This window comes from Anguilla rostrata, chromosome 4 (genome assembly GCF_018555375.3).
Source record: "Anguilla rostrata isolate EN2019 chromosome 4, ASM1855537v3, whole genome shotgun sequence".
Lineage (NCBI taxonomy): Eukaryota > Metazoa > Chordata > Actinopteri > Anguilliformes > Anguillidae > Anguilla > Anguilla rostrata.
The window spans coordinates 42,259,798-42,287,168 of NC_057936.1; the positions used below are offsets into that span (position 1 = coordinate 42,259,798).

At 40.5% G+C, this 27,371-nt stretch overlaps 1 protein-coding gene across 1 annotated transcript in view; it reads right to left on the bottom strand.

Annotated features, from left to right (window-relative positions):
* Window positions 1-8,020, bottom strand: part of slc51a (solute carrier family 51 member A) — a 43,675-nt gene extending 35,655 nt beyond the window's left edge. Inside the window, exon 1 of the mRNA XM_064332698.1 lies at window positions 7,629-8,020. Within this exon, the coding sequence (XP_064188768.1) occupies window positions 7,629-7,701 (73 nt within the window). The 5' untranslated portion in view covers window positions 7,702-8,020. The remainder of the gene's footprint in view (window positions 1-7,628) is intronic.
* Between the last annotated feature and the right edge of the window lie 19,351 nt (window positions 8,021-27,371).

Here is a 27,371-nt window from a genome sequence, read left to right on the forward strand (position 1 = left end):
GATGGAGGTGCTCTGCGACCAGCATGCCTTCAAAACGCACTGCGTACTGGGGGCCTTGGTGTCGGAACCTGCCTCACGGAGCGCGCCAGCTCCCTCATCCCACGAGACTGCTCCAGCGCAGCCTCTGCAGGTGGCCCAAACACCTCCCCAGGGACTACAGGGGCCGCGAGGACTGCCATGCAGTCCTGGTCTGCCAGACTGGACTGGGACAGCCACACCTGGCGACGGGCCTGAACAACCGAGGCCATGGAATTCCCCAAGGCTTGGGCATGAGCACTAGCCCCACGCATCATGATGTCAACCACCACTGAGTCACTGGGGGCAGCAGAGGACAGGTCCTGCAGCAACCCCTCCAAGTACACCAACAGTAGCGCGTTGGTGCTGGCCAGCCAAGCTGACAAGGCAGAGGCCTAGTAGGCCTTGAGCAGCTGACTGTCAGTAGCCCGGCAGCACTTATTGGGATGCTGGGAATCACGTCCAGCCTTGCAAGCAGCCCCAGCGTCCATTGCAAATGTAGGCCCAACCTGAGGAACAGCAGCCACCCCATAGGACGCAGCACCAGCCAGATTGGCAAGCTGGGTCCTGCGGAGTGCAGACATCCCAGGAGACTTCCAGGACAATTGTAACACAATCATGAAGACAGGCAAGAGCGAAAGCGGCAAACCCTCCGGCTTGAGCCACTGGGGGCTACGATCAAAAACTGAAGGAACAGGAGCAGAGGCTGGAGGGGGGGAGGCAAGCACGCTTAGCCGCCCTGAAAATCACAGCCCGGTCAGAGGGATCCAGGGCAGGGGGCCCAGATGATCAGACACAGACCCCTCCTCAGTCTCTGACTGTTGGGGGTCAAGCGGACGGTCCAGCCTGTCCGATGCTGCAGTGGACAGCTCATCAGAGTGACAGCGGGGTGACTAGCCACAGGCTCCCAAGAGTCGTGGGGCCTAGGTGGCTGCTGTTGCGACGCTACTAGCCCTTGCAAGGTCTGCTGTATTGTCCGCATGTGCAGCTGCAGCTGAAGGAGCTCAGGCTCCTGATGCCGGCGCTTCACAGCACGCTTCCTGGCCGCAGGCCTCTGCGTGTGCAATCCCTCCCCATCACGCTCCATACAAACTGGTTGCCCAGGTGGGACGCCATCCGTGGGAGAGCCACCATCTCCAGAATCCTGTGCACCCTCCAACATAATGAATGCAGCAGTGCACACACCACCAATAAACCACGGACCTGAACAGTAATACTGCAGGGACATGAGGGGGTGGAGGAGCCTAAGGTGGCGTACGACCTCACGGACGCAGAGGCTCCTTTCGGCGTTGACTGTTTGTGTTCAGGGCAAAGTACACCAATATATCAATGATATAATGTGTAAGTAGCAAAATAGTGCATGTATATATGCATACAACAGAAATGTGTGCAAAAATGCAAAACCAATTAAATTCAATATAGGTTACTATAATCAAAAAAATATCAGTAGTAAAACTAATAATTCAAAAGGTAACAGCAGTGAGCTGCTTAAACAACCTTACTAACAAAATGCATTCTTACCAGAAATGTGCAGACATGCAATCAGCAGTACCAAACACAAAACATAACGCAGCACGCTGCATGGGAGTGAAGCTGCCTCGGGTAGCGTATTCCTTTTTAAGGAGAAGAGGCTCCGTTTGGCAGACGGGAGAGGGCAAAGTTGGAGCCGCGAATTTGCGGATAAAAACAAAAATAACGAAGCTCTCATGAAACGAAATACAGAAGGTTAGTTTCAATTCAACAAGCAACGTAAAGGCACGATAAACCATGCAAATTATGATTTTAAATCAGTCTCTCGAGCTCTCGTAGGAGGCAAAAAGAGGGCGGCGGACATGAAGCAATACTTATTGCGTGACGTCATGTCCTCCCCGTAGTGGTGGTTAATTTGCTATTCAGTCTCCTAGTAGCTCACCCTCTCGGCGAGGATGACCCATACAGTGGCGTGTTGACTGAAATGAAATAGAACAAAGGCCTGTCGCTTACTATTTTCAGCAGCTAGACTCAGTCACTAGAGCGCTGCCTCCCTGTCTTAGGGCGGTAGCAGCAGCCTCAGCAGCTGTAATAGCTTGTGGCTTATAGGCCGCTCACAGTTTGGGCTACTCATACTATAGCTGAGATTTTACTTAAACAGAAGACATCGCACTTGTCTACTGCACGCATGCTCCACTACCAACTTGTTATCGCTACCCAATGTAACTGTGAAGTTTAGTTCTGGCATTAACCCTGCTACTCTTTTTCCTACCGAGAAGGACGGTGAACCCCATGACTGTGTGGTGGCTGTAGACCAAATTCGGACACCAAGACCCGATCTACAAGCACAACCTCTCACCAACCCCGACCTGATCTTATTCGTGGATGGATCAGCTAAAAGAGGTCCTGATACAGAGGCCCCAGAGGTTGGCTATACAGCAGTAACACAGCACACGTGCCTAGAATCAGCCCATCTGCCAAGCCATCTCTCAGCACAGGCAGGTGAGCTGTTTGCACTTACCCGTGCATGCATCTTAGCAAAAGGCTGCACAGTTACCATTTATACCGACAGCAGATATGCATTTGGTTGTCACATGGAAAGGATCATGTGTCAAAAGGGGGGATGGTAGCAACAATACAACAGCACTGGGCAACACAGGGGTTCTCAAATTACTCAAAAAGTTTTTGTGAAAATGTGTAGGATAATATTATCCCGTGTGCTATCCTTGGTTTCTAAGATGATTAACAGTGCTGTACAAGGTCAGTATATGTAATTGCTAGAAAAAGACCCTGAGGACCCAGACATAAAAGCTCTGGAGTCCCTTCCAGGGAATCCGGTATATGATGATGACAATCCTCACCATTGACCTGACTTGAACCCCAGACCCACTTGGGTCCCCACTCCACTGTAGGGGACATGCCGCTAAGGGGTGAAGGTATTCTATTAAGTTCTTTGGATTAGCAGTGGCTGACTCAATTCAACACAAGGGTAATATAAATACAGAGAACCGTGTAAATATAATAAAGTTTATTAAACACAAAGTACTAAAAAGGCAAATCACGATTCTCTACAATGATGTATAACAAACTATGAGTGCATGCGTGTGTAGGTGTGTGTGCATGTGTGTGCGTGTGAGTAGCCTATGTGAGTGAGGAGTGTTGGATGTTCTCCTAGGTGGGGGTTGTATACCGTGGACATGTGTTCACGGAGATCAAAGGAACAAGATGGAGTATGAAAGGAGGGGTTTTTTAATCTACACAAAGCTAGTGAGAAACAATGGCGTATGAAGCATACCAAACAGACACAGGGTAACTGAATAGCTATCTATGTGTGGTTGATAGAGATCAACATGCCGTGTTATGACTGGTTAGTAATTAAAATAGATCACATGCAAGATAAGTTCTGTGCGTGACATATATCAAAACTAATGCAGCACGGTGGATGGCTTAGAGCCAACCGAACATACGGAACGTTTACATTTATCATTAAAACACAATTACAGTCACAGTTACGTACATCCAATAATAAACGTGGCTACATTTGGTCCATCGCTAATTATACTAAGCCCAGAGTTACAGTCTTACTTCAGTGTCCTTTGCTTTGGGTTGGTTCTTAGAAATGTTTCCTGGGTTCCACTGCGAAGTCTGTGGAGGTTGTGGTGGAAAGGGGAAAGTGGTCGCCCATTCTATTCCAAAACATGCAACCGGATCCTCCGCTAGTTGCTTGTTTCTTGGGATTCGCTCTGCAGAATGCGTCGGTCGTGCGTGGCTCTCCTGGTTCTTCGACCACCTCTAATCATAGGAGCGCTTCGGGCGCCTCGTTCCTCCAGCAGCCGGTAGCCAAGGATATTCGAGCCTCCGCTGCAGGCCTTGCGAACTCTTCCTGGCATGTGGCCTCACACAAGAGGCGACAGGAGAAGGGTGGCGAGTCCAGGGAGAGGAAAATGGAAAAGAGCGGAATGGGAAAGAGAGTGCGAACAGTAACCTCCGTTTTATTGAAGGCTGCACGTTTCAAATTTACAGTAGGCCAATACTGTTACAGGAAAGCTGTGGAAGGGGGCATGGTTAAGTGAGTCACTCTGAGGTAGACAAATGGGCTTTGTAGTTCACTGTCTTTTGTAGGCCATGGTACCTACACCACTGTCTCCAAGTGAATATGACTCGGATAAAGAAGATACTCATGTATAATGCTTATACTGTGTGAACCTGCCAATGTTGTTTAAATTTTCTTTTGCTTATGTAGTTATCATAAAATGATAAAAGGGGGGACTGTGATAGAAAAATTATGCTTGCATATATTAATGGAAAATTGCTGGTTGAGAAAGAAGAACAGGTACAGAACCTTGTGTGCCTGAGGACGTGTTTGTTTGTCCTTCCTCAGCCGCCCAGGGTTGTACCCCCCAACCACAAAAATGTATCCTTGATGCACACAGCTGCAACATCTTAGATAGCCTTTTGCTTATCAGCTTCAAATCACCTAGCATGAATGATCTGTTTTACAAGACCCAAACCCCCATAACAGAGAAAGTCCCTACGCTGCAACTCGGGACACGGGGTAAGAGCGTTCTCATGTATGCTTTTGTTTGCAAACATTAAAGTCTGAACTGAATATTGTGCGTAAGTCTCTTGACACTTCTCACCAACGGTGGATGCAGATAGAATTTCCACCACAGGACCACCTAGCAGTTGTGGGGGCCTAAGCAGCCACATTTGTCACTTACTGGGTTAGGCCGGCTCTGCCTGCAGTTTCTCATAGTGAAGCAAAATGGTTTAATGGGACAGGATGAGGACATGTGTGCCTGTGTGTTTATGTGTGCGGGGGGTGTCCGTCCACTTGCATTGTAGCTAGCCACATTCCAAGGTTCAGGAGGAAGAACAATGCAAGAGGAAACTGTGGAATTAAAAACAACTGCATGCCTCTGTTCCCCAGTCAAATTAGCAGGGCCCACAGGGGCGGATCTCAATTGGGGAAAATACAGAGAGTGTCCCCAAAATGAGTGTACTCTAATTTTGAGGCCACAGCCCTTTGTGAAGAACCAATACAGTCTGAGGTAACTGGAGTCTCACTTAAATATTCCTTACATTTTTTTTCTATGTTGGTTTTTTGAACTATACCTCATCTTTTCAGTGATCTGCTTTCTTTGACATAATTCATTTGTTTTATCAAACACATCTGTCCAGGAGGTAATGGGACAGGGAGAGAGCAGGCAAGGAAAAGCCAGGGTGCCTTTTCTCTAGTTGACTGGTCATCCGGAACACCCATGGTCAAAGTTTCAAAGTTTGAAGTCAGAAAACCCGGAATGCAAAAAGGCTTTTGTTCAGTTTCTGTTATTTTAAACTAGGTTCCTACATCCTGAAGATATTTTTATGTAAACTCAGCTGCAGATTTCTGCAAGAAAACCTTCCGTAATGCTCCAATTAAACAGCTAAAAAAAGACTGGAAACTCCATTGAAATAAAGAAAAAAGTCATAAAAGTTCCCATGTTGTGTCAACAGTCACTGTTTACTCTGCACTGCAGACACTATCATCTGAATTTAATGGTGGCAAAGACAACAAAAGCAACGCAACATTATCACAACACAAATTCAAATTGCAAAACACATAAACAAAAACAAATACGAAAACACAAGTCATTGAGAAAATCACTGCTCGCTCCAACTACTTCATGTGGTGTTGTAATTACATTTTGTTCAACCTCTTCATGAGGGTCTTTGTAGTCCATCCATCAGTTAGTCATCATCGTGTAGCCTATTCAGTACAACCAATGAGAGCTTAGTGATGACCTCTCCACTGAGTAAAACAACTCGACTATAACTTTATCGAATCATGTCAAGTAAAATCACACTTTGATTCCTATTCTTATATGTAATATGTGTTTTCATATTTGTATTTGTGTTTTGTTATCTGTTAATGTGTTTTCTGATTTGAATTCATCTTGCTGAATGATAAAGATAATGCTGCGTTGCTTTGGATGTTTTGCAAAATGTTCAATGTTCAAGATATAAATGCATAATGTCAAGGATAAATATTTTAAAACACGCGGATGCATCTGTTGATTGCTAGCGTAATTTATCTCTGAGAGAACTGTTTTGATATTTATTCGGCAAAACAGTAAGTCATAATACAGTAGCCCATGTACCATTGTCAGTATCCCGAAAACTTGTAGCCTACACAAATAATCGATTAACAATATTCTGATATTAATATATTTTATATTATCACTACAACATAGGGTATTGATTGTTTTGATGATCTCTATACTACAGAGACTGTTACAGATGTGTCAAGATATAAATGCATAATGTCAAGGATAAAGCTGTCTGTAACTGAAGTAAACATCGTTTATACTGTACTGGAATTAGGTCAAAACTAGAAAAACACAGATAATTGTCCAAAAAATATTGACAATTTACAGTATACAAAATGTTAAAAAAACAAAAAAACATTTGCATGTTAAGGTCTGAGTGATAAGCTGTAAGAGAATAGGCCTACGTTCATTTTACTAATATCTTGCAATTTCAGTTGTTCAAAAGAAAATGAAAACGTGTTTGTTCCGTTAAAATATGATGTTGTTCTTTCAAAACTCGCAAAAGCCTCATCTGCCCAAACCAAAAATATTTATCAGGGCCTTATCTCTATGCATAGGAATTCCAGAACCACTTTGAATAAACACTGGAATATAGCTAATGATATTTAATAAAATGTACATCTACTAAAATTTACATTTACTTTGAAATTAAATGTTTGAGTAGCCTACTTTATTGTCCTTCGTTTCGCGATCGTCATATGATAATACAAAAAAAATATTTTAAAACACGCGGATGCATCTGTTGATTGCTAGCGTAATTTATCTCTGAGAGAACTGTTTTGATATTTATTCGGCAAAACAGTAAGTCATAATACAGTAGCCCATGTACCATTGTCAGTATCCCGAAAACTTGTTTGACCTTAATGCATAAAGGTTAAGAGTTGTCCAACATTCATACATTTGTCTGGCGAACACTTCACTTTTTTTCTCAAACGAATAAGTTAGGCTACTCGTGAGTTTCTGTCAAGCAATGATGATCTAATAAATAGGAAAGATACTAGCATCTTTTCCCACATCTTTTTGGTTGTACTGACAGCGCACTTAAACTTCATATTCACTGTTGCATTTTTAATCAAATGTGCTGTAGTACAAAGCCAAAACAACAAAAATTGTGCCACTGTTCATACACTTACGGACTGCACCGTGGATATATAGTCGTTATATAGGCTGATTAAAAAATCCCCAAACACAGAGGCCTACTGTAATTGCGCTGTGTGAGGATAAGATCATAAATCATAATTTCGACGTCGTCAGCACCTCCAAACTACCCGTTTAGTGCATTACTTTCAATCAGTGCGGCTGCAATTAGTTTGACTGGAACCATCACAAGTTTGGTGCAACTTCTATCATCTATGACATAGGCTACATTTATTTTGGGTGACAGTAGCTGAATTTTATACAGAGTTCTGAACTCCACAAAAATCAAGAAGCTCATTTCAGATTCCCATCGTCATCCGGTTCTGGTATCACTATAAGTAGGCCTATTTTAAATTCTCCCGCGATTTGAGAAGTAGGCCAGTTTAATTAAATAGATCTCAATGGCGCAGAACTCACGGTTTATGATGTTAATTGCCAGAGGAGGTGTCTGACGACACCGCGGATCGAAGATGTTGTTGGAGTCGTTCATTGCGATGGTTGAGAAAAGTTTAGCCTGTTATCCTCGGGTGGTACTGTAAGTAGAGGAAATGATGTAGCCGACTTTAATTCCTTTTTACGGATGCAAAAACTGAATCGACCTTAGCTTCTTTAACCAGGAAAGAAGCGAAGTTAGTCGCGGCGGAGAGAATTTGCAGACACCGGTGTGTTGCATTGCAAACTGTAGCCTATAGCGCCGCCTCCTTCTAGGGACAATGCGTTGTGTTATTGACAAATCACAGCAAAGTCTGTCTTCGCAGTCTATCGATCTGAAAACTAGTCTATTTGCACAAATGCGTGAATGCCCGTGAGCTTGTGGCTCCCGCGGTAACTTATCGCACTGAAAATGGGTTCATGGCTGTGCTCAAAAATTACGCTAAACAAGCGATTTATAGGCTTTACCCCCGATTGGCCTACTTCGTGTTTGTGGATCACAAACACAAATTAGACTAAAATTGTGTGGTTCGTTTTGCAATTTGGCTAATCTTTTCATCGCATTTAGGAAAATTATTTCAAAAATAGAGTTTGGAGGATAGTGTAGGTGCTTCTGAAAACGAATAAAGTACACATTTAGTAACGATTATGGAAAAAAAGTAAACTATAATATTCCTATTGTACAGTAAGAATTATATCACATTTCAAGAGCAAGATAAATAAAAACACATCTTTCCAAAAGGATATTATAGCACAGCAATTGTAAAACAAATGTGGAATAGTTTCTTCTTTTTGACAAAACCTGCAAGTATTGTTGACATCAGTAAATGTTGATACCATAGAATTACAGTACATGGGTATATCTTGCTGTTTTAAATAAACATTTCCCCCTTTTTAGGGCACAATATCTATAAAGTATCAACCAAGTTATTTTCCAAATAGCATCAAGGAAATAAGAGCCAACAAAAATGCCTTTAGGAGAGGTTTTAATCATATCGTGCAGAAAATCTCTAATGTGATTGTTGTTACACTTTTCATCTCGTAACTGAATTCCCCTAAATGAAAGCTTTGGTGTTTTCCTGAAAACGGAGGGGACAGCCGTGATATCAGAACTGAACTCTCCGTAAGGCACCGTGACCAAAAAGCTATTGAATTTCCAAACTTTGAAAAATGCATATAAAATAGCATGAGAAGAAAACGGACAAAGCAAAGGCTGTGCAATATGTATCAGTACTCGGTGAGCAATCCAATAGTGATTTGGGGTGTCTAGGTCATGTGACCAAAAAGCTATTGAAATTCCAAAATTTGAAAAATTCATATAAAATAGTATGAGATGAAAATGGAAAAAGCAAAGGCTGTGCAGCATGTGTCAATACTCGGTGAGTTTGAAGTTTCGAGGTCCTTTTGTCTAGGAGCTATTGAAATTGAAAGTTAAAATCCATAACTAAATTTGTTTAAAATATTCAAACACTGTTATGAATAAACCAATGGCTGTGCAACATTCATGTGCACATGTTGAATAGTTTAAGGGGAGGCACCACCCCTTAATAGGAAAAAAAAAATCTGTATCATCATGACATGATATTTCACACTTGGCTAGATTAAGAGTCAGTCCAGAAGCAAGATAAAACAAATTAATAACATTGAGCACAAGAAAACCTGATCTTTATTCTCTAAAAATAGAGTGGTGTCATCTACCAGTTGAGAATTTTTTAAATTTAATTTCCAAAAATTGAGATGCTTTTCATTTCCAAGTTATTCACCACTTCACAAAAATTGCAAAACGAAGTTACATCGCAAAAAAGAATAACAAAGGAGTTATTGGGCAACCCTGATGGACACCTCGGTTTATGTAAAATTTTTTAGATGTATACAAGTTGTCTTATACAGAACTGTTAATATTTTTATGAAGCATGCTTACCACGTTGATAAAATTAGTAACAAATCCAAAATGTCTAAGTGATTGCAACAGAAACTCATGTTTAATACAATCTGACTGTTTATAAAAATCTAAAAATAAACTCTCAGGATTGTAATAAAAATAATCAGAGTAACCAATTAAATCCAAAATAAGTCTAATATTAGAGCTTCTGTGCCTACCTTTCAGACTCGACTTTTAGTATAAACCAGAGCAATCAATTGATAAGTGATGCTTAATAAAGTAATCGGCTGCCAGCTATCAATTATACAAGGGTCTTTTCTCCCTTTCATAGGCAGTCCTTAAAGTGACAATCTTGAAGATTTCAGTTTCGTTCTCTATGGCGGTGCCAATGGCGAGAAGCAGTAATTGCAGGTGTGTATTTGGACCTCACTTCCCATAGATCCAACCGGATCCAACCAGTGTCGCCTGTGTCAGTTGGCACGCCAACTATAACACTTACTATTTACTGAATAAAAAATGGTTGTTATAAAAGTAACATTATGTACATACTCATTCGTTGTCTAACATTAGTCTAACTCAAGATGTCTTTACAGTGCCGAGCCGGGTTAAAATGCCATAGCAAACCTGGGGTAGAATTAGTGATGATCAATTTCTGCAAATGTTCTTTATCCACCTTTTGCCCGGTATGAACATCTTTACACTGCAGAGAATAATTTGCAGGATTCGCTGTGGCTCGTGCAATTATGTATCTCGTGCACAATAAGCAGTCTTTTTCGTAAATGATTGTTGTGTAGTATTTTTGAAACAACTGCCTTGCAAAACGTTACCCCTGGTGTTTCTGGTTTTGCTAGCTAAACTGTTCGAGAATAAAGCTGAGCTGGGTGTTAAATTAGCAATCAGAACAAGAAGAATAAAACAAAAACAAAGGAGATTTCATCAAAAAGGCCATAAAGGCTGAAGGAACACATGAGGAAGCGTAATAAAATAATAACAATGCTAATCCATACTGCCGTATTCTTTTATTTAGTTTTCTTCTGCATGACGTCTTCAGAAATCAGACCCGGCTCTGCTCCACATACCCCGGCTTTATTCCGATCATTATAATATATTGATGAACTCGATGGCACTGTAAATAACGGTAACATTAAGGCCAGTTCAGATCAATGATTCGCAATGAGGCGAAATGGTTTTAGAATGTTGCAGAGAAAATTGCAGCGGTGTGAACTGGCTAGTAGCAGAGCCGTTGCCTGCCATTAGGTTTTAAAAGACCGTCCTTGTCAAATCGCCAAGTGCAGTTTTAGAACGTTTACAATCAGACGTCTTGGATTTTGCAAGTTGTACCCAGTCTCGTTGCGAATCATTGATCTGAACCAGCCTTAAGTTAGCTACACCTACACTGCAACATTGCAACAAGGTAGCATTGCATTCGAGAGACAGTTTGCGAGGTCGGTACCGGTTGGTAGCGTTAGCTAGCATTTTTTTCTAATTGTTAGCCGACACTAGATTGCGTTAATTACATTAGCTAGCTAGCTAACGCAACGTTACCTGATATGAGAGATGGATACTGTGCGCAACATTGTCTATACTAATGTTGTCTTTCTTGACATGGTCCGGTAGCTAGCGTTAGCTGTGCAAATAGCTATGTAATTTAGTAAAGTTACATTGTCATTAAATGTAATACGAAATCTACATCAACAAATAATATGATCTCTCATGCTACACAAAAACTTTTTAGGGTTCCATAACTCCCCCAACCCCCCCTTTCTCTGTTATTGTAACGCATGCAGATTGTAACGCATGCAGACACCGGAAAAAACAGTAGGCCGCTCACACACAAGTGAGTTGAAGAGCGAGTCTATTGCATTACTTCCGCCTACCCTCTCTGGCGGACCAACCACCGATGGGTGATGGAAAACGCGTCACTAACTGCGCTGCTTGTGATTTTTTCCCGGGAATGTCGCCACAGACACCAAGTTTTTTAATCATGAATTATGATAATAATAATAGTATAAATTAATATAAAAATAGGCTCAATCACCATTGTGTTACCTAATGCAGCGATAGATAGTGACTTAAAAGACATTTATTTTAATGAAAATCTTCGCGATTATTACTTTAACATACAAAATAATATTTTTTTTTAAATATCCAAAAAATGTCAATAAAACTCAACTGCCAGACTATCAGGTCCAGAATAGCTGTCGCAACAAATTTTTACGATTATTTTATCAATTCTGTCCTGGAATTGGGTCAGATTTTTATACAAACACACCTTTCTCAAGCTTCAGTTTATCACAGATCTGCATTCATTTTGACACCTACAAATGAAACAAAGGTAAACAAAATCCTCTCAACTCTATCAAACAGCAAAGCAAAGGATATATATGGTCTTGATACTGCATTTCTAAAAAAAATATAAAGAAAATTTAACCACTCCTATAACTCAAATAATAAACAAGTCAATTAATGAGAGCACTTTTCCTAGTGCCTTGAAACTGGCTATGATAACCCTGTATTCAAATCCGGAGATAAACAGGAGGAAAGTAATTATAGACCTATCAGCATACTCCCCGCCATCTCCAAGGTCACTGAAAAGGTAGTAGCAGAACAACTGATTGCACACCTTGATTCCAAGGCCCTTTTACACCCTATGTAATTTGGATTCAGAAAAAAACATTCAACTGAAACGGCATGCTGCTACTTCCTTGAAGTCCTTAAAGCAAACCTAGATAAAGGAGGGGTGGTGGGAGCAGTCTTCCTCGACCTGCGTAAGGCTTTTGACACGGTAAATCATCAAACATTACTCAACAAGCTGACTAACTATGACCTTTCCATAACAACACAAAACTGGATTAAATCATACCTAAATGTGCAGAATTCCACACTGCAAGACCTCCTTTGGAAAATCATCCTTCACTTTTATGGCCATAAAACAATGGAATAATCTTCCAACAGAACTAATAACATCTACAGATTTTCACTCTTTCTCCCGTATGACAAAGCATTGGATCCTTACACAACAAACTTGCAGACATTAGTAAATTAGTATTGTGGGCGGGGGGGGGGGGGGTGCTTTTTTTAGGGTTGGGATGTGGGGATGATTGCGTTTTGTATGTTGTTACTATTTTTGTATTTTGTACTGTGTTTTTTAATGTCCTTTATATTTTACTGTCTTACTTAGCTGCCCAGGGACTACGGGTGGAAATTAGCAAATTGCTATAACCCGGTACATTACATCTTTTTACATCTTTCCTTGTTTTATATAAGGTTAATGTTCTTTGTACACTGTCCCTGTTTAAATAAACTAAATAAATAAATAAATTAAATAAGACTTTCCTTTTTTCATTGATTTTAAAGATTCTCTGATTTCACTCTGAGATATTTCATCATCACGAATGAGTCTAAATTCATTATTAATTGAAGGAATGCAACCTTGGACATCCATTAAAAATCTATTGCATATTTCTGGCCGAAAGTGAGAGACATATGACTTAACAAGTCATGCAGCAAAATCTTGGCTACAGCAACAGACCAAAATTCACATTGGCAATGCAGCCCTCTATGTCATAGATGTATTGTGACTTTGCTTGTTATTTTTGTGCTGCTAAAGTAGTTGTTTTAAACTGGCCACTGTATGCTGTGCAGCATGAAGGACACTTTTCAGTTATACTACATGCTGGTACTACTTCATGGCGTGTTGTGGCAGAGATGTGCAGTGTGCAGATTATGGTTTTCTCTTTGACTGTTTGGACTAACTGGAGTACTATAGATGTGACATTCATCATAAAACATGTTACTGCTTTAAGGTATTTTATATTGCAATGGTGGGGCTGCCTCTAATTCTTAAGCACCTTTCCAGCACTCTGAAGATCACATAGTCCCTTTAAACCCTTCACCCCAAGCACTTAAAAAGGCTATTTGCAGCTATTTTAAGGGCAGAAGTATACCATCAAGACTATATATAACAACTTAGGAAGTGTGTTAAAATTGATTCACATAATGTTCTCACAATGTACGGAAAAATCTAACTCCACTATTGATTTCACATAATTCACATCAGTTAGCAGTAAAATTATCACTGGATATGCGAGAACTTATCAGCTCTGAAAGTTGAGAGTTTTGTATAATTAGAGGACAGTATTTTGATGAGAATGCACTAAGTGACTGTTGATGGCCCCAGCCCAATTGTACCAATTTCCATTGTTAATTGGTAGTGAATCTGCACTCTATTTTATCAGTGTCTAACCTTACTAAATGTAAAATATGGAACTGTAGATATGGCTGTTGAACACTCTGACAACAGAAAAAAAGGAGGAAATACAGTAAAAGAGCACTAACTTTAAAAATATTGCATGGGTACAAATAAATTGGCAAGTCGCTTATCAAGAAGTCTGAGTTTGCCATTCCCCCATGCAAAGACATGTACGTAAAGATCTTTTTGTTTTTCTTTGTTCCCTCAACCACCTTTCTTTTCAGGTTTCAACACATCACATTTGGTTTTTCACAAAGAACCAATAATGTTATTGGAAGTGAATGCAGATACCTGCAGAGACAGTTGGATGCATACTTTAGATATGACAACTTTCACATAGCCAGGATCCTGTCCCAACATGAGCAACTGCAGGGTTTCCGCCGGTGTATTGCAAGCCCGGCGGCCCGCCGGGCCTAAGCATCAGGGAATTTATTTCTTTTTTAAATGTATTTTTAAGATGTTTTGAACTACAGTTACAGTGGGGGGCTCGGTTGAAAAGCTCACCAGCGACATCTGTTGGTTAAAACGTGAACGCAATAGGAAAACACCAGGTCTGAGATCAGTGTTCTTTACCCTCATTGTGTGTAGAGTGACATTCAACCTTTTCACAGTCTCTGCATTCAACACTTGACGCTTCCAACTATCACAAGCTAACGTTACCACCATTTCTTATTTAGTAGGCTAACTAACCTCGTTACAAACTGCGTTATCACTTCATCTCGACGGTAAGTAGGCCTACATTCTTTTTATATTAACTTAAGCAGTGTGTAGGTAACGTTAAACTAGTAACATGAATGTAATGTTCTCATATATTGTAACATTACATGACTTATTAATCGCCAACGAAATAACAACTTCACTTGTTTATTAATAACGTTAGCTTGATGACATTGATGTGCACGCCAACGGTGTCATAAAAAATTTTCCCGACCGTGAAAACTGTCTGACTTGTTTACATTCTGGACAGATGTGGCTACGGAGTAAAACCATCGTTGTTTCCGTCTCAGCACTTTCGTAAAAAATTCTTCTTACGGGGAAGAGTGCCTGACCGGCAACCGTAGATGTGTTAACACAGCGGCAAAATTAGGCTATATCTAGAAATACCATCTTTGGGGGAAAAACGCTACGGTTGAGGGTCAGGCACTCTTCACGGTAAGAAGAAATTTCAGGATGTTTTCGATATTGCTTGTGTCTAAAGTGCTGCGACGGAAACAACGAGAGATTTATTCAGGAGCCACATCTGTACAAAGTGTAAACAAGTCAGGCAGTTTTCACGGTCGGGAAAAATTTTATGACAACGTGGTCATGTAGCTAACTTAGCTAGCTAGCCAAACAGTCAGTAACACAGATACTTCCTTGGTGCCATTTAGGGATAATGTCAAGGAGGAAAGGTAGCCTACTGTAAAAGCCAAAAAACCTAAGACAGTTTTTTAAATGTTTAAATGTGCCCAGCATTCCAAGGCTTGTTGTAAGATTCAGTAGCCAATCAGTAGCCTACTTGAATACAATTTTTTGGTAGAGTGCAAAAACCTTGATATTATTTATTTTAATTTAATTTCTTTTGTTGTTGTTGAAATGTGCCCAGCATTCCAAGGCTGTAAGAATCAGTAGCCAGTCAGGACTTTTTTCAAGTTTTTTGTAGAGTGCAAAAACTTTGATATTATTTATTTTAATTTAATTTCTTTTGTTGTTGTTGAAAACACAGCATTCCAAGACTGTACATTGTTGTCAGATTCTTTGTAAGACTCTGCTATGCTGTAAATAATTGTTGATTTTTTAGAATGTGCGTTGAATAAATGACTTATTTATAACAACATTCACATTACGTAGTCATATTTTCAACTCTCCAGTCAGCTTTTAGCACTAACTTAATGTAGGGCCCTATGGAATCTGTGTTATAGCTTTTTTAAATTCTCAATTCCGTGATTCCGTCCGTGATTCTGTTATCACAGAAACTATAGGGCCCTACCTTAATGCTGCCATCAGTCTGTCGCTGCCCCCGTCAAAAAAGACACTTGGCTGCCGGCCCGCACCGGGCCCTGTCAAAAGATACTTGCCACGGGGCCTAACAACTTTTCTGGGGGAAACCCTGAACTGCATTCCTGTGAAAGACCCCCACACTAAAGAAAAACAAAAATGGATGTACGTATATGATAGCGTATGGGTGAGCGTGTGTGTATCTTCGTGCATGTGTGTGCACATGTATAAAATATAGGAGATAAGCACACAGTATTGAACATTCCAAGAAAAGTGTTTTATGGTGAACAACATTTCAGCACCTGATAACACTTCAAGCAGGTTGAAATACTCATCATTGATAACTTTTTAGGAGCATTCTTTGGGGTGTGGTTATTGTTTTTGCTCCAATAGCCTGGATGTAATCCACATTACCGTTACTATGTTTTTATGCGGGCCAGCTTCCAGCACCAGGCACACCCATTACAATCCAGTCATATTCCTCTCCTTCAGAGGAAGTGGGTTATTCTTGACTAATTGGATTTGGACAAGTCTGATCTGGTGTGAATGCTCACTCAACACAACAGTTGAGCCCATGTGAAGACATGCCTCATGCCTGATGCCAAAAACACTGCTACAGGACATGATGTGTGCCACATAGTACTGACTAGTGGGGAAGTTCCCTGAGGGTGCACAAATGCAGCAGCTTGGCAAACTGCATTATAAAACATCTATGGCCCAAGGCCTGAGCATATTCATGTTGAAGCGATTGGCTTTCTGAAGGACAATGTGTGTTGCAACCTGTGAATGCAATGGATTACTTACTGTGCGATTATGATTGGGTTTCTTATGGTGAACATGAAAAATAGAGAATGTAACACACCTCCCCCCAAAAAAAAGTAAAATCCTGGCCCATATCAAGACCCACAGAAATAATGGGATAAGCCCTTTTAATAACTTCTTCAAGTTCTCAGGCCATCTTTGGTTTGGTCCCAGAACTGAAGCTGTATGAGGTACATTGATTATTATTCCAGTATACTCATCTCAGAGGGTGAAGACTCCCTGCTGGACACACATAATCACAGGAGCTCTATTACAGACACTCTGGACCAAGTCTCCTTTGAAAAAGAGATTTTTAATTTCAGTGGGAATTCCTGGTAAAGAGAGACTTGAAACCTGCCCAGTATGGGCTATGTCTATATCGGAAATTAGGATATGCTATAAATGCTGTGGTACATTGCATTGGTTATTGTTTATCAATACACTATGTTTAAATGTATCTGTCCCTATCAAATAAACATTAAATAAATAAATAAATGTACTGCAATGTTCCTGTTGATGACTGTGCTTTTCAGAGAAGGAGCAGCACTACTGTGTGGTACTCTGTGCTTCATGTACTTCCTGTGCTCTCAACACACATGTGCACATATACATGCATACACACACATGCAAACAGGACAAGATAACACAGTAAATCTATTATCTCAGCACTACTCAAAGCCTAGTCTTGATCCCATATGGTCAATCTCTTATTGAGGGCAAAGTTAACTTTTCTGGAACAGGCTTTAGTATGATTGGTAGGCTGGTATCTTATAATAGATTTGTTTGGCTGTGGTGGTTTTCATTTGTAATACAGGTCTTTGATGCCATTATTTCTGCTGGCCACATATTCACTTGACCTTACCATGATTACAACACAGCTGGTACAAATTGATTAATAGTAGAAAAGCAACTGAGAATGAATGATCAGGAACTACTCAAGTCATAAGACTTGCTAATTCTTTCAGCAGGATGTGGTTCATGGCCAGACTGAGAGGGATCACGGATTCACTCCATCCTGTGTATTTGTCTTTCTTATCAGTCTGGATTAAAGCTTGGGGAATGTATAAAAAGAAGGCACAGGAGAGGATCAGGATTCAGCTCAACTCCGCTGAATCCAGCATGCATTTCCTGTATCTCCAACTATTGCCATTCCTGTAAATAAACATCAGTTTCGTGACGTTTGAGATGTTCCTTTCCTTCTTACAGTACAATTGCATGCACTCACAAGACTCATGTGCCCCACTGTACTTCTGTATTGTTCTTTCCCACTTGGAAAAATTAGCATCGATACATAATAACCTTGTACTTTACCAATGTGGAGATTTCAGATGTTTTTCAAGTCGACCGTTGCAGTGAAGCCATATTGATGTCTTTGAACACTGTTGTTTATAATAGAGACATCTCGCCTGGCTGAGGTAGCAATATGGGTCTGTTTAATCAGGCTTGCCCTTATTTGCTTATGTGGCCATTATTTTCATCATGAAAGAACAAGTGAAATGTTTGAAAGGAAAAGAGTTTATCAGCTGCATACACCACTCATAAGCGTGACAGGTTTAGATATTAACGAGCACTTTTAAATTGTCCTGTATCACCAGAGACCTTTGAATCTGGTAAAACTGGATGAAAAGTACAATGTTCACACTGTTGTTCAGTGGTCTCATTTGATTAAATGGTTAGCCTCCATTCATCATTCCTAAGTAACTAGATAATCCTACTGTTTGGGCCAAACATTATTGCTGTAGTTGAATAGTCATGAGCCTGTGACATAATTTAAGGGAGCATCACTGGAAAATGTTCCAGCTTTTAATCACCACCTGCAATTGTAATCTTGCTTACACAAGATTGTGATTATTCGGAAATGGTAACTAATCACTGGTTTAACAACATGCATCTCAGAGTCGAAAGGTTTATAGCATATTGGAGAGATAAATTATCAAGACTATGAGGAGCCTGATGTACCTATGTGTATGTTTGTTACGGTCTATCCCCACAGGAAACTGACTCAATTACTTGCCAAACCCAACAATTTGCCATTACATGTTTCTGCGCCATGGCCAGCTGGCTTTCTCACACTTCACTAAGGAAGAAGTGAGGAAGGAGGGGTGGTGGTTTTGGTGGCCCAATTAGAAGGCCTCACCTTGCTCTTTGCAATCCTTGCATCAGACACACACAGGACAGAGGAAAGACCGTTGTGTCACACTCATCTGAGGGCCAGGGTCAGGCTGGGGTCAGGGAAACTCTGCTCTCAGTTTACACAGCAAACTGGAGACACACACATTCCCATCCCAATCTCTTCCTCCCTTCCCTTCTCTCTCTTTTACTTCCCCTGTCATTAATACAGAAAAATATACACAAACTATGATATTCCCATCTACCCTTCCTTTCACTCTCCCTCTTTTAACATAACTAGGCAAGCGCAGCGGGACCCTGGATACAGCCTGTGGAAAACATTGTCAGAAACCACTGACCCATCAAGTTTTGTCCATAAATAGTACAGGACCTTCTTTTCACAAAAAATACTTCCTCTTTATTTAAAAATTACATCTCTTCTAAATGACAAAAAAGTATGGGCAACTAAAGGAGCTTCGCTATTAATAGACATTAGCTATGATAAGGAGCTAGTTAGCCATCTGAAAACTTTTAGCATACCATTAAATGTTAGATACTTGTAACTAGCCATTGAGACATAATACAGAAACTAGTTAGCTAGCAAGCAAATTTTGGGCGCTCTGAACTTACAGTATCCAACAAATATAAAAACATGCTGCATGTTATTAACAAAATAGCTAGCTACCTAGAGCACATACACCACTTCAAATTCACAGCTGAGCTGTTTTTCTGCCCTTCAAAATTATTGTACTGAACTGCTGTAGTTAGTCATTGAAGATAAACCAACTGCATGTCACGGCCACTTGCGCATGTTTAAACAATGGATTAATATCGCCACCTACTGCACGCCACCACCCGCGCACATTTGAACAATGGGGAGTCAGCGACTCAGCCAGCCCCTCAGTAAGAGACATTCATGGTTCCTGGCTGACCCGCAGAGTCCGGCAAACAGCAATCTAGACACGGAAACTCACAAACTCCCATCTCTAGCTCTCCCTTCTTATACTCACTACATTCCAACCTTTATCAAGTCTTTCCCCCTTTCCCATATTTGAAAACAGTCATTATTTCTCTTTACTTTCACATTTTCTTTTGGCTTTAGTCGCACCTTCCCCACTCCCTGAGAAATGTAAAGATGTTAAGCTTTCACAGAGGAGTTTCAAAAAGAGATTTTGCCAAGATGAGAGTAGGTGACATCAAAATCAATTAAATAGTAAAGGTTCTTTTGGCAACAATCCAAGATTTAAGAAACTGAAAAAGAGCTTAAAAGTTGAGTGTTTAAAATGGTCTAAACCCATTCTTGAAGTCACATTGATATCTGTAAAATTGTATACATTTATAATAATAATTATTGATAGTATTCTACTACTACTAATAATAATAATAATCATAATAATAACAATAATATGAATAATAGTAATAATACATGTTATTATTATTATTATTAATATAGCTGCAAGCATGGAGTCCAAGCACACAATCAACACCGGGGGTGGTCAAATCCATTCTAGCAAGGCGGATGTGTATGCAAGTCTTTGTTGTCACAAATAATATTGGACAAATTAGTGAATTACCTGAATGCGTTAAACCGTAGATTAGACAACAATTCGATTTTTAATTTGAGACACAGACACAGTATTCAGCTGTTCCATTGAGAACTTATCAAGAAATGCAGATAAAATATGATTTACTAAACAAATGGGCTGGGCTAATGAAACAATTAAGAGCAGAAGTTGGCATTAAATCCAGAAACATATATGGCCCTCCTTGCTCATCCCTGATCAACACCATATGAATATTGCTCTGCTCAGACCCATGTGTACTACTAATCTGTACAATTTTCAAAGCAATAAACCAAGTCTGTAATTAATTACAGTAAAACAGAATAGTTTCTGCATCAGAACAAAAATGCAATTTAATACTACAGCCATGATTTTTCACATAGACAATTTCTTTATAGAACTTTAGGACAACAGAGCAGTGGACAACTTTGTGGAAGTTTCATGCAAATCGATCAAGATGTTTTATTTATTCAAATGAGCTAAAATGATCTAAACTCAGTGCAAAGATCCAAAAGCCTTGTTCTTTTTGAGGAGAGGAATGTAACGGCATTAGCCTCATTTCTGTATGGCAATGTGGACAATAGGACAAGAGGTATGGCTGTATAAATATTAAAAATTAAATTAATTGCTATAGGCCTAGTGCCACCAAGTATACTGAGGACAAACCTCTTCTGGAAATCTTTCAGATAACATACTGTATATTGACAGTTTACTTTTCATGCATAATGTCATAAATTCTACAGTATAATGAAATAACATATAAATTAACTTACCAGAATATAATGGCTGTTTGCTTTAATACGATGTTAAAAATTAGCCACTTCCATCGGCATGTGATCACTATGTGTTGGAGGGAAACGCATCATCCCAGTGCGACTTTTAAGGTGGGGTTATTTTTTCTTCAACAGCATGGACCAATATTTAGTGGTATTCGTACAGTAAACTGAATCTGATGAAAAACGTGTAACAGGTTTTGCAGCCCTTCTCCCCACAAACCACACAATCTGTCTTTCTTGGACACACACAGGCTTTATTGTGCGCTTGTTACAAAACACAGATATACAAACAAAACACACACAGTAAGGAAGGGGATTAAACGGCACGTCGCTCCTGCATGCATCTCTCATTCCAACGCCCCGGTCTCACTGCAGGCAGAGCATATAAACAGTTAACAATTACTGAAAAATGCCAACAGGTGTGGTAACAGTTCAGCTAAACTACCTCTCCACCTGCAGATGGTGCCCTAACCACACCACCCCTCCACATACTCCCACTGCCCGACTTAGGCCAGGGAGCCATCTGGGCACCAGCTAACACCCCCCCTTCTCCAAGTGGGAGAGGAAGTCAGTAACCACCATCTGAGCCCCCGGCCCATGGATCATCTTGAACCTATACAGCCGTAATGCCAGATACCAACAAGTGATCTGCGCGTTGGCATCTTTCATGCGGTGGAACCACTGAAGGGGCGCATGGTCTGAACAGAGGGGTAAATTTGTTGCACTTGTTGTACGTCGCTCTGGATAAGAGCGTCTGCTAAATGCCTGTAATGTAATGTAATAAATGGCATCCCAGGACACAATAGCAGAAAGCGCCAACCGCCCACTTGATAGCCAGACACTCCTTCTCCACTGTGCTGTAATTCGCCTCCCACTGTGACACCTTCCAGCTAATGTACAGCACCGGGCGGTCGACCCCCTCAACCTCCTGGGGCAAAATGGCCCCCAGCCCGCTGTTTGATGCATCCATCTCCAGACAAAATGGGAGAGCAAAGTTAGGTGTATAAACAAGCAGTTCACCACAGAGAGCCTGTTTAACCTTCTCAAATGCCTGCTGGCACCACTCCATCCACTAGACCAGATCTGAGGCACCCTTTCAGGTCAGATCGGTCAGGGGACTGGTTAGGTCAGAGAATGCTGGAATAAATCTCCTATAGTAGCCTGCCAGTCCCAAGAACCGTCTAACCTCTTTTTTGTCTTGGCCCGCAATAGCTGCTGTCTTATCAAACTGGGGATGCACCTTCCCACCGCCCAAGTGGTACCCCAGATGCTGTACCACCAACTGCACACTTCTTCAGGTTGGCTGTAAACCCATACGGAGTGGAGAAGGCTGTTTATTATTTTGACTCTGGCGACAAGGGAATCTGCCAGTAGCCCTTAGTTAAATCCAGCGTCGTGAAAAAACGAGCAGTGCCCAGCCGGTCCAGGAGGTAGTCGACCCTAGGCATGGGATAAGCATTGAAACGTGAGATCTCATTCACCTTGCGATAATCAACACAGAATCGCACAGACCCATCCTGCTGAGGCACAAGCACAATGGGGCTGCTCCACGTACTGTTTGATAGTTCTATCACTCCCATCTCTAACATAGACTGCAGTTCTGCCTGTACAGTTATCCTTTTGTGTTCAGGCAATCTATAGGGCAGAGAACGCACTGTCACCCCTTGAGAGGTTTCAATGTGGTGGTGGAGGATGAGGTATGTGCACCCAGGGAGGGGGGAGAACACATCCAAAAAGTGCTTCTGCAACTGGGCCACATCTGCTCTCTGACACAGTGAAAGATGGTCATCACAAAGGGTTGGGGTAGAATTAGCCGGTTTCATCACGTCCGGACCCAACTCATCTCTCTCACTGTGGTAACCAGAGAAACAGGAGCCACCTCTCTCCACGCTTTTAGGAGATTGAGGAGGTATATCTATGTTGCGCCACCCCTGTCAGACCGTACAAGTTCATAGTCAACATCCCCCACTAGCCGTATTACCACAAAGGGCCCTTGCCACCTGGCAAGACATTTGGAGGTAGAAGAAGGTAATACAAGCTCTTTATCTCACGGTGCAAATTGTCTGAACTGAATACCTTTGTTGTATGCGCACCGTTGTCTTGTGCCTGAAGCAAATGCTCCCGTGAAAATTTCCCTAGTGTGTGGAGCTTTGCTTTCAGGTCCAGAACGCACCGAATTTCATTTTTACGGGTGCTTGGATCTTCTTCCCCGTTTCCTTAATTAGATCCAACACACAAATTCAAAGGGAGAAAATCCCGTGGAGGACTGGGGAACCTCACGCATTGCAAACATGGTTCAGCCACTTATCCCATTATGATAATCTTCATGCACAAACTTGCAAATCATTGTTTTTAAGGTTTTATAAAATCTTTCTACCAAACTGTCCGTTTGGGCATGGTAGACCGATGTTCTGATTGATTTAATTTGTATATTCCGCGTAACGTGCAAAACCTTGATCAGTTACCATCTCTTTCGGGATCTCAACCCGACAGATTGTTTAAAACAATGCTTGTGCAACACTCTTAGATGACATGATACACAGTGGTACTGCTTTTGGGTATCGCTTTGCATAGTCCACTAAAACTAACACAAAGCGATGCCCGTGTGCACTTCGGTCTAATGGCTTGATGAGGTACATCCCCATCCGTTCAAAAGGGACCTCCATTAACGCTAACGGACGCAAGGGCGCCTTTGGAGTGGCTGTGGGATTAACTAACTGATACTTGGGACAAGATGCACACCACCTCTGCACTTTGCCCAAATGCCTGACCAATAGAATTGGGCCATTAGCCATCTCAGTGTTTTATCAACACCCAGGTGACCAGTCATTGGATTATGGTGAGCCGCCTGGAAAAGCATTGGTACCAAGAACTGGGTGTTCTCCTCTCCGGTTTGAGTGTCACAACTCACTCGGTATAGCCTATCTTTAATAATAGAAAAATAAGGGTGAACTAGAGTGGTGCCAGGGCAAACCCGGTGACCATGAATAGCTATCTTAGTCAAAGGCAAAGTGTAAAGTAACTTACACATACAAAGCACTGTCTATAAGTTACATGAAACAATATTGGCTATCTCAGCTCACACAAATTAACTACTTTGCCCAATGCCCCAAGTGGTCGGCACACCATTTGCTGCTCCTGCAACCAAATTATGTGTTGAAAACACAAACTTGGTGTTCTGGCTTCATTAGTAGACGATTCAAGACAACTATGCCAAACACAGAGTTTCTAAGCGCCACCATTGTCGCACTGGTCGTCCATTTACAGAGCACCCCCTTCCTGCAGTCTAATCTGTAACTAGACACCCCATGCATGACACACTGGACAATAGTGTCTACCAGGGCATACATGAAAACATTCTTTTACCAATAAAAATTTGTATTCCGTCGTAGCAATAAGATAAAGCCAACAATAGCCAAAGGTATGCCAGTACAGCTGAGAAAACTGAACACTGAAATAAACAATGAATTTTTCCATGAATTTTTCCAAAAATTATACCATGTCATTCTACCATCAATATTGTCAACTAAATATGGAATAAATATACAACCTTACCATTGGTTTTACGTGTAGATGTCCCTTTTGTCTTAGACAATCCGTTTGTGAAATATATGCTCATTTGTGACGCCTGGGTGCATTCCAAAATAGCTGTGTGTAATACCACACGTTGTTTATGGTGTTGTCGTCCTTTGTAGTACAATCTGGCTTGATTGACAATTAATCGATCCAATAGATGGCAGAATAAGCTTTCTAACAATTAATAATATGTCTAATTTTACTTGTGGAATAGTGTTTTATAGCTCAGCATAACGTAATGTTTTGTCTCATTATAGCACCTGGTGAAATTTTATCAATGACTTTTGTCATTTCCTGGAAAATATTATTATTATTGAGAAATTCTGTGCATGGCTAAGGCATATGTTTGCTGATAGACCGAGCTGATATACTGTTTTCTAGACTAAATTAGAACTGGGGAACGAGAACATTGATTCTGTCTCTGTCTCAATCTACTGAACACAGATAAGATTTCATCGTCCAATATATACGTTATTTTTGAGTTAATTGAGTGTTTTCAGGTATTTTATAATGATGATATTGTAACGTAAGCATTCACTGGTTTACTAAGTAGTGTTTGTGTTAAATGCAACTGATGTGACCTGAACTGGAACATTGCCAAAACGTGGTGGACGGTTGAATATTGTTTTAATGTCCCATTCCCATATGAGAAAACATCACATACTGTAGAGTACAGAAATACATACGAGAGTTAATGATTACACATTTAGGTACTGTACCACATTGTGTGATCATGTTTTTGTATTCTTTTTTATCTTATATCAATGTTTCATCTTCAACCTTCATAAGGGGCACACGCTTTATAATGGACAAAAAGCATTTGATTCATTTTTGGAGAGATTTTGGATATGTTTCTGGACTCCTAGATATTTTAGACCACAGTATTGATGGACAGCTTGTCATTCCCACTTGACAATGATGCAACAGTGAGTTTAGTTAAAACAGTTGATTTGTAGTGAAATACATGATTATGTTGAGATTTACAGCAATGCATAATTTAGACATGTTGGATAGTTTTGGAGACACTGGGTACACTGCTTACTTTTTGCTTCATATATCTTTAGTAGTTCTGCGTATCCACCTTTAGATTTTACACACTTGTGGTTGAGAAGTTTTTGATCCAGGACATAGTTTAATCTGCTGTGTATATGCAATCTCTCAGTATTTCATTGCAAACTAAAAAAGAGCAAATTCATTTTTGATTTTTTGCCTAGACAATTGCATTTGTGGCACTTTATTTCTTCATAAATTATGAATATAAACTAATCTAAGTTAGTATTGTAAATGGTACAAATGTCTTGCTTCATTTAAGGCATTTTTCAAGTCTATGTGATGCTCACATCTGGAGTTATAAAGATTTAAATAGGGTACCCCCTAAATGGGCAAGGATTGACCAGATTTGGCATGTGCACAAAGAGGTTAAACAAGTGATATTCCAAAGTAATTCTACCCAATGTTTCCTAAATTTTTTCAAGTAACTTGGCCCTGTGTTTCTGAAATCTTACCATCTGAAGACAATGCCGTCATTCAAAGTTTGTGTCACATCAAAGTGTCAAAAATTGCCTCATGAGCAAGGCTTTTAAATGAATGTATGAAACTGCTGGTCAATACCCAAAGAATATATAGTCCTCCAGAAAGCATATGTTTATACTTTGTTGTCAAGTTTGTTTTACAAAATGTACAAGTCCTCGTATATTTGCAACTTATAAACAAATAAATACTGATTGTAAAATAATACTGTACATACATGCAGACACGCATACATGCAATACTTCATTATCCCCATGGCAACATTTCCCTAGCAGCATGTAACATTCACATTTATAAACAGACATTTATACCAAGAAACATACAGATAAAAATTACACATATTGAGGCCTATTAAATAAATATAGAATCTTACAAACCTATCCATGTTGTTACGTCCCCAGCCTCTGCTTGCCTGGGTAGTGCAGGTGGAGGTAATACCCAATTGCTTAATTGCTTGATTGCCTCCACCTGCCTGTGGCCCAATATAAGCCCTGCAGTATGAGGCTGGGGAGATTCTTCTTTGGGGTATCTTTTGTGTGGTTTGTGTTTGGTAGGTTTTTGTGAAGCCCCATTGTTTTGTGAACTTTGAGTTTTTGTTTGTTTTAGTTTGTGTTTTAGATTTAATAAATGTCTGAGTTTGTGTTTTTAAATCAGTTTTTGGATTGATTTTTGGTGATTTGGACATTTTGTTTGTTTCGGCCCTTCGAGCCAGCCGTAACACATGTATACAGTCAGGTCCATAAGTATTTGGACAGTGACACAATTTTCATCATTTTGGCTCTGTACGCCACCACAATGGATTTGAAATGAAACAATCAAAATGTGATTTAAGTATAGACTTTCAGCTTTAATTTAAGGGTTTTGTCAAAACTATTGTATGAACAATGTAGGAATTACCACCGTTTTTATACATAGCCCCCCAATTTTAGGGGCTCAAAAGTAATTGGCCAATCTAACATAATCATAAATTAAATTGTCATTTTTAATACTTGGTTGCAAATCGTTTGCAGTCAATGACCGCCTGAAGCCTTGAATCCATACACATCACCTGATGTTGTGTTTCTTCCCTGGTGATGCTCTGCCAGGCCTCTACTGCAGCTGTCTTCAGTCACTGCTTGTTCTTGGGGAGTTTTGCCTTCAGTTTTGCCTTCAGCAAGTGAAATGCATGCCCAATTGGATTCAGATCAGGTGATTGATTTGGCCATTGCAGAACATTCCACTTCTTTGCCTTAAAAAAGTCTTGGGTTGCTTTCACAGTATGCT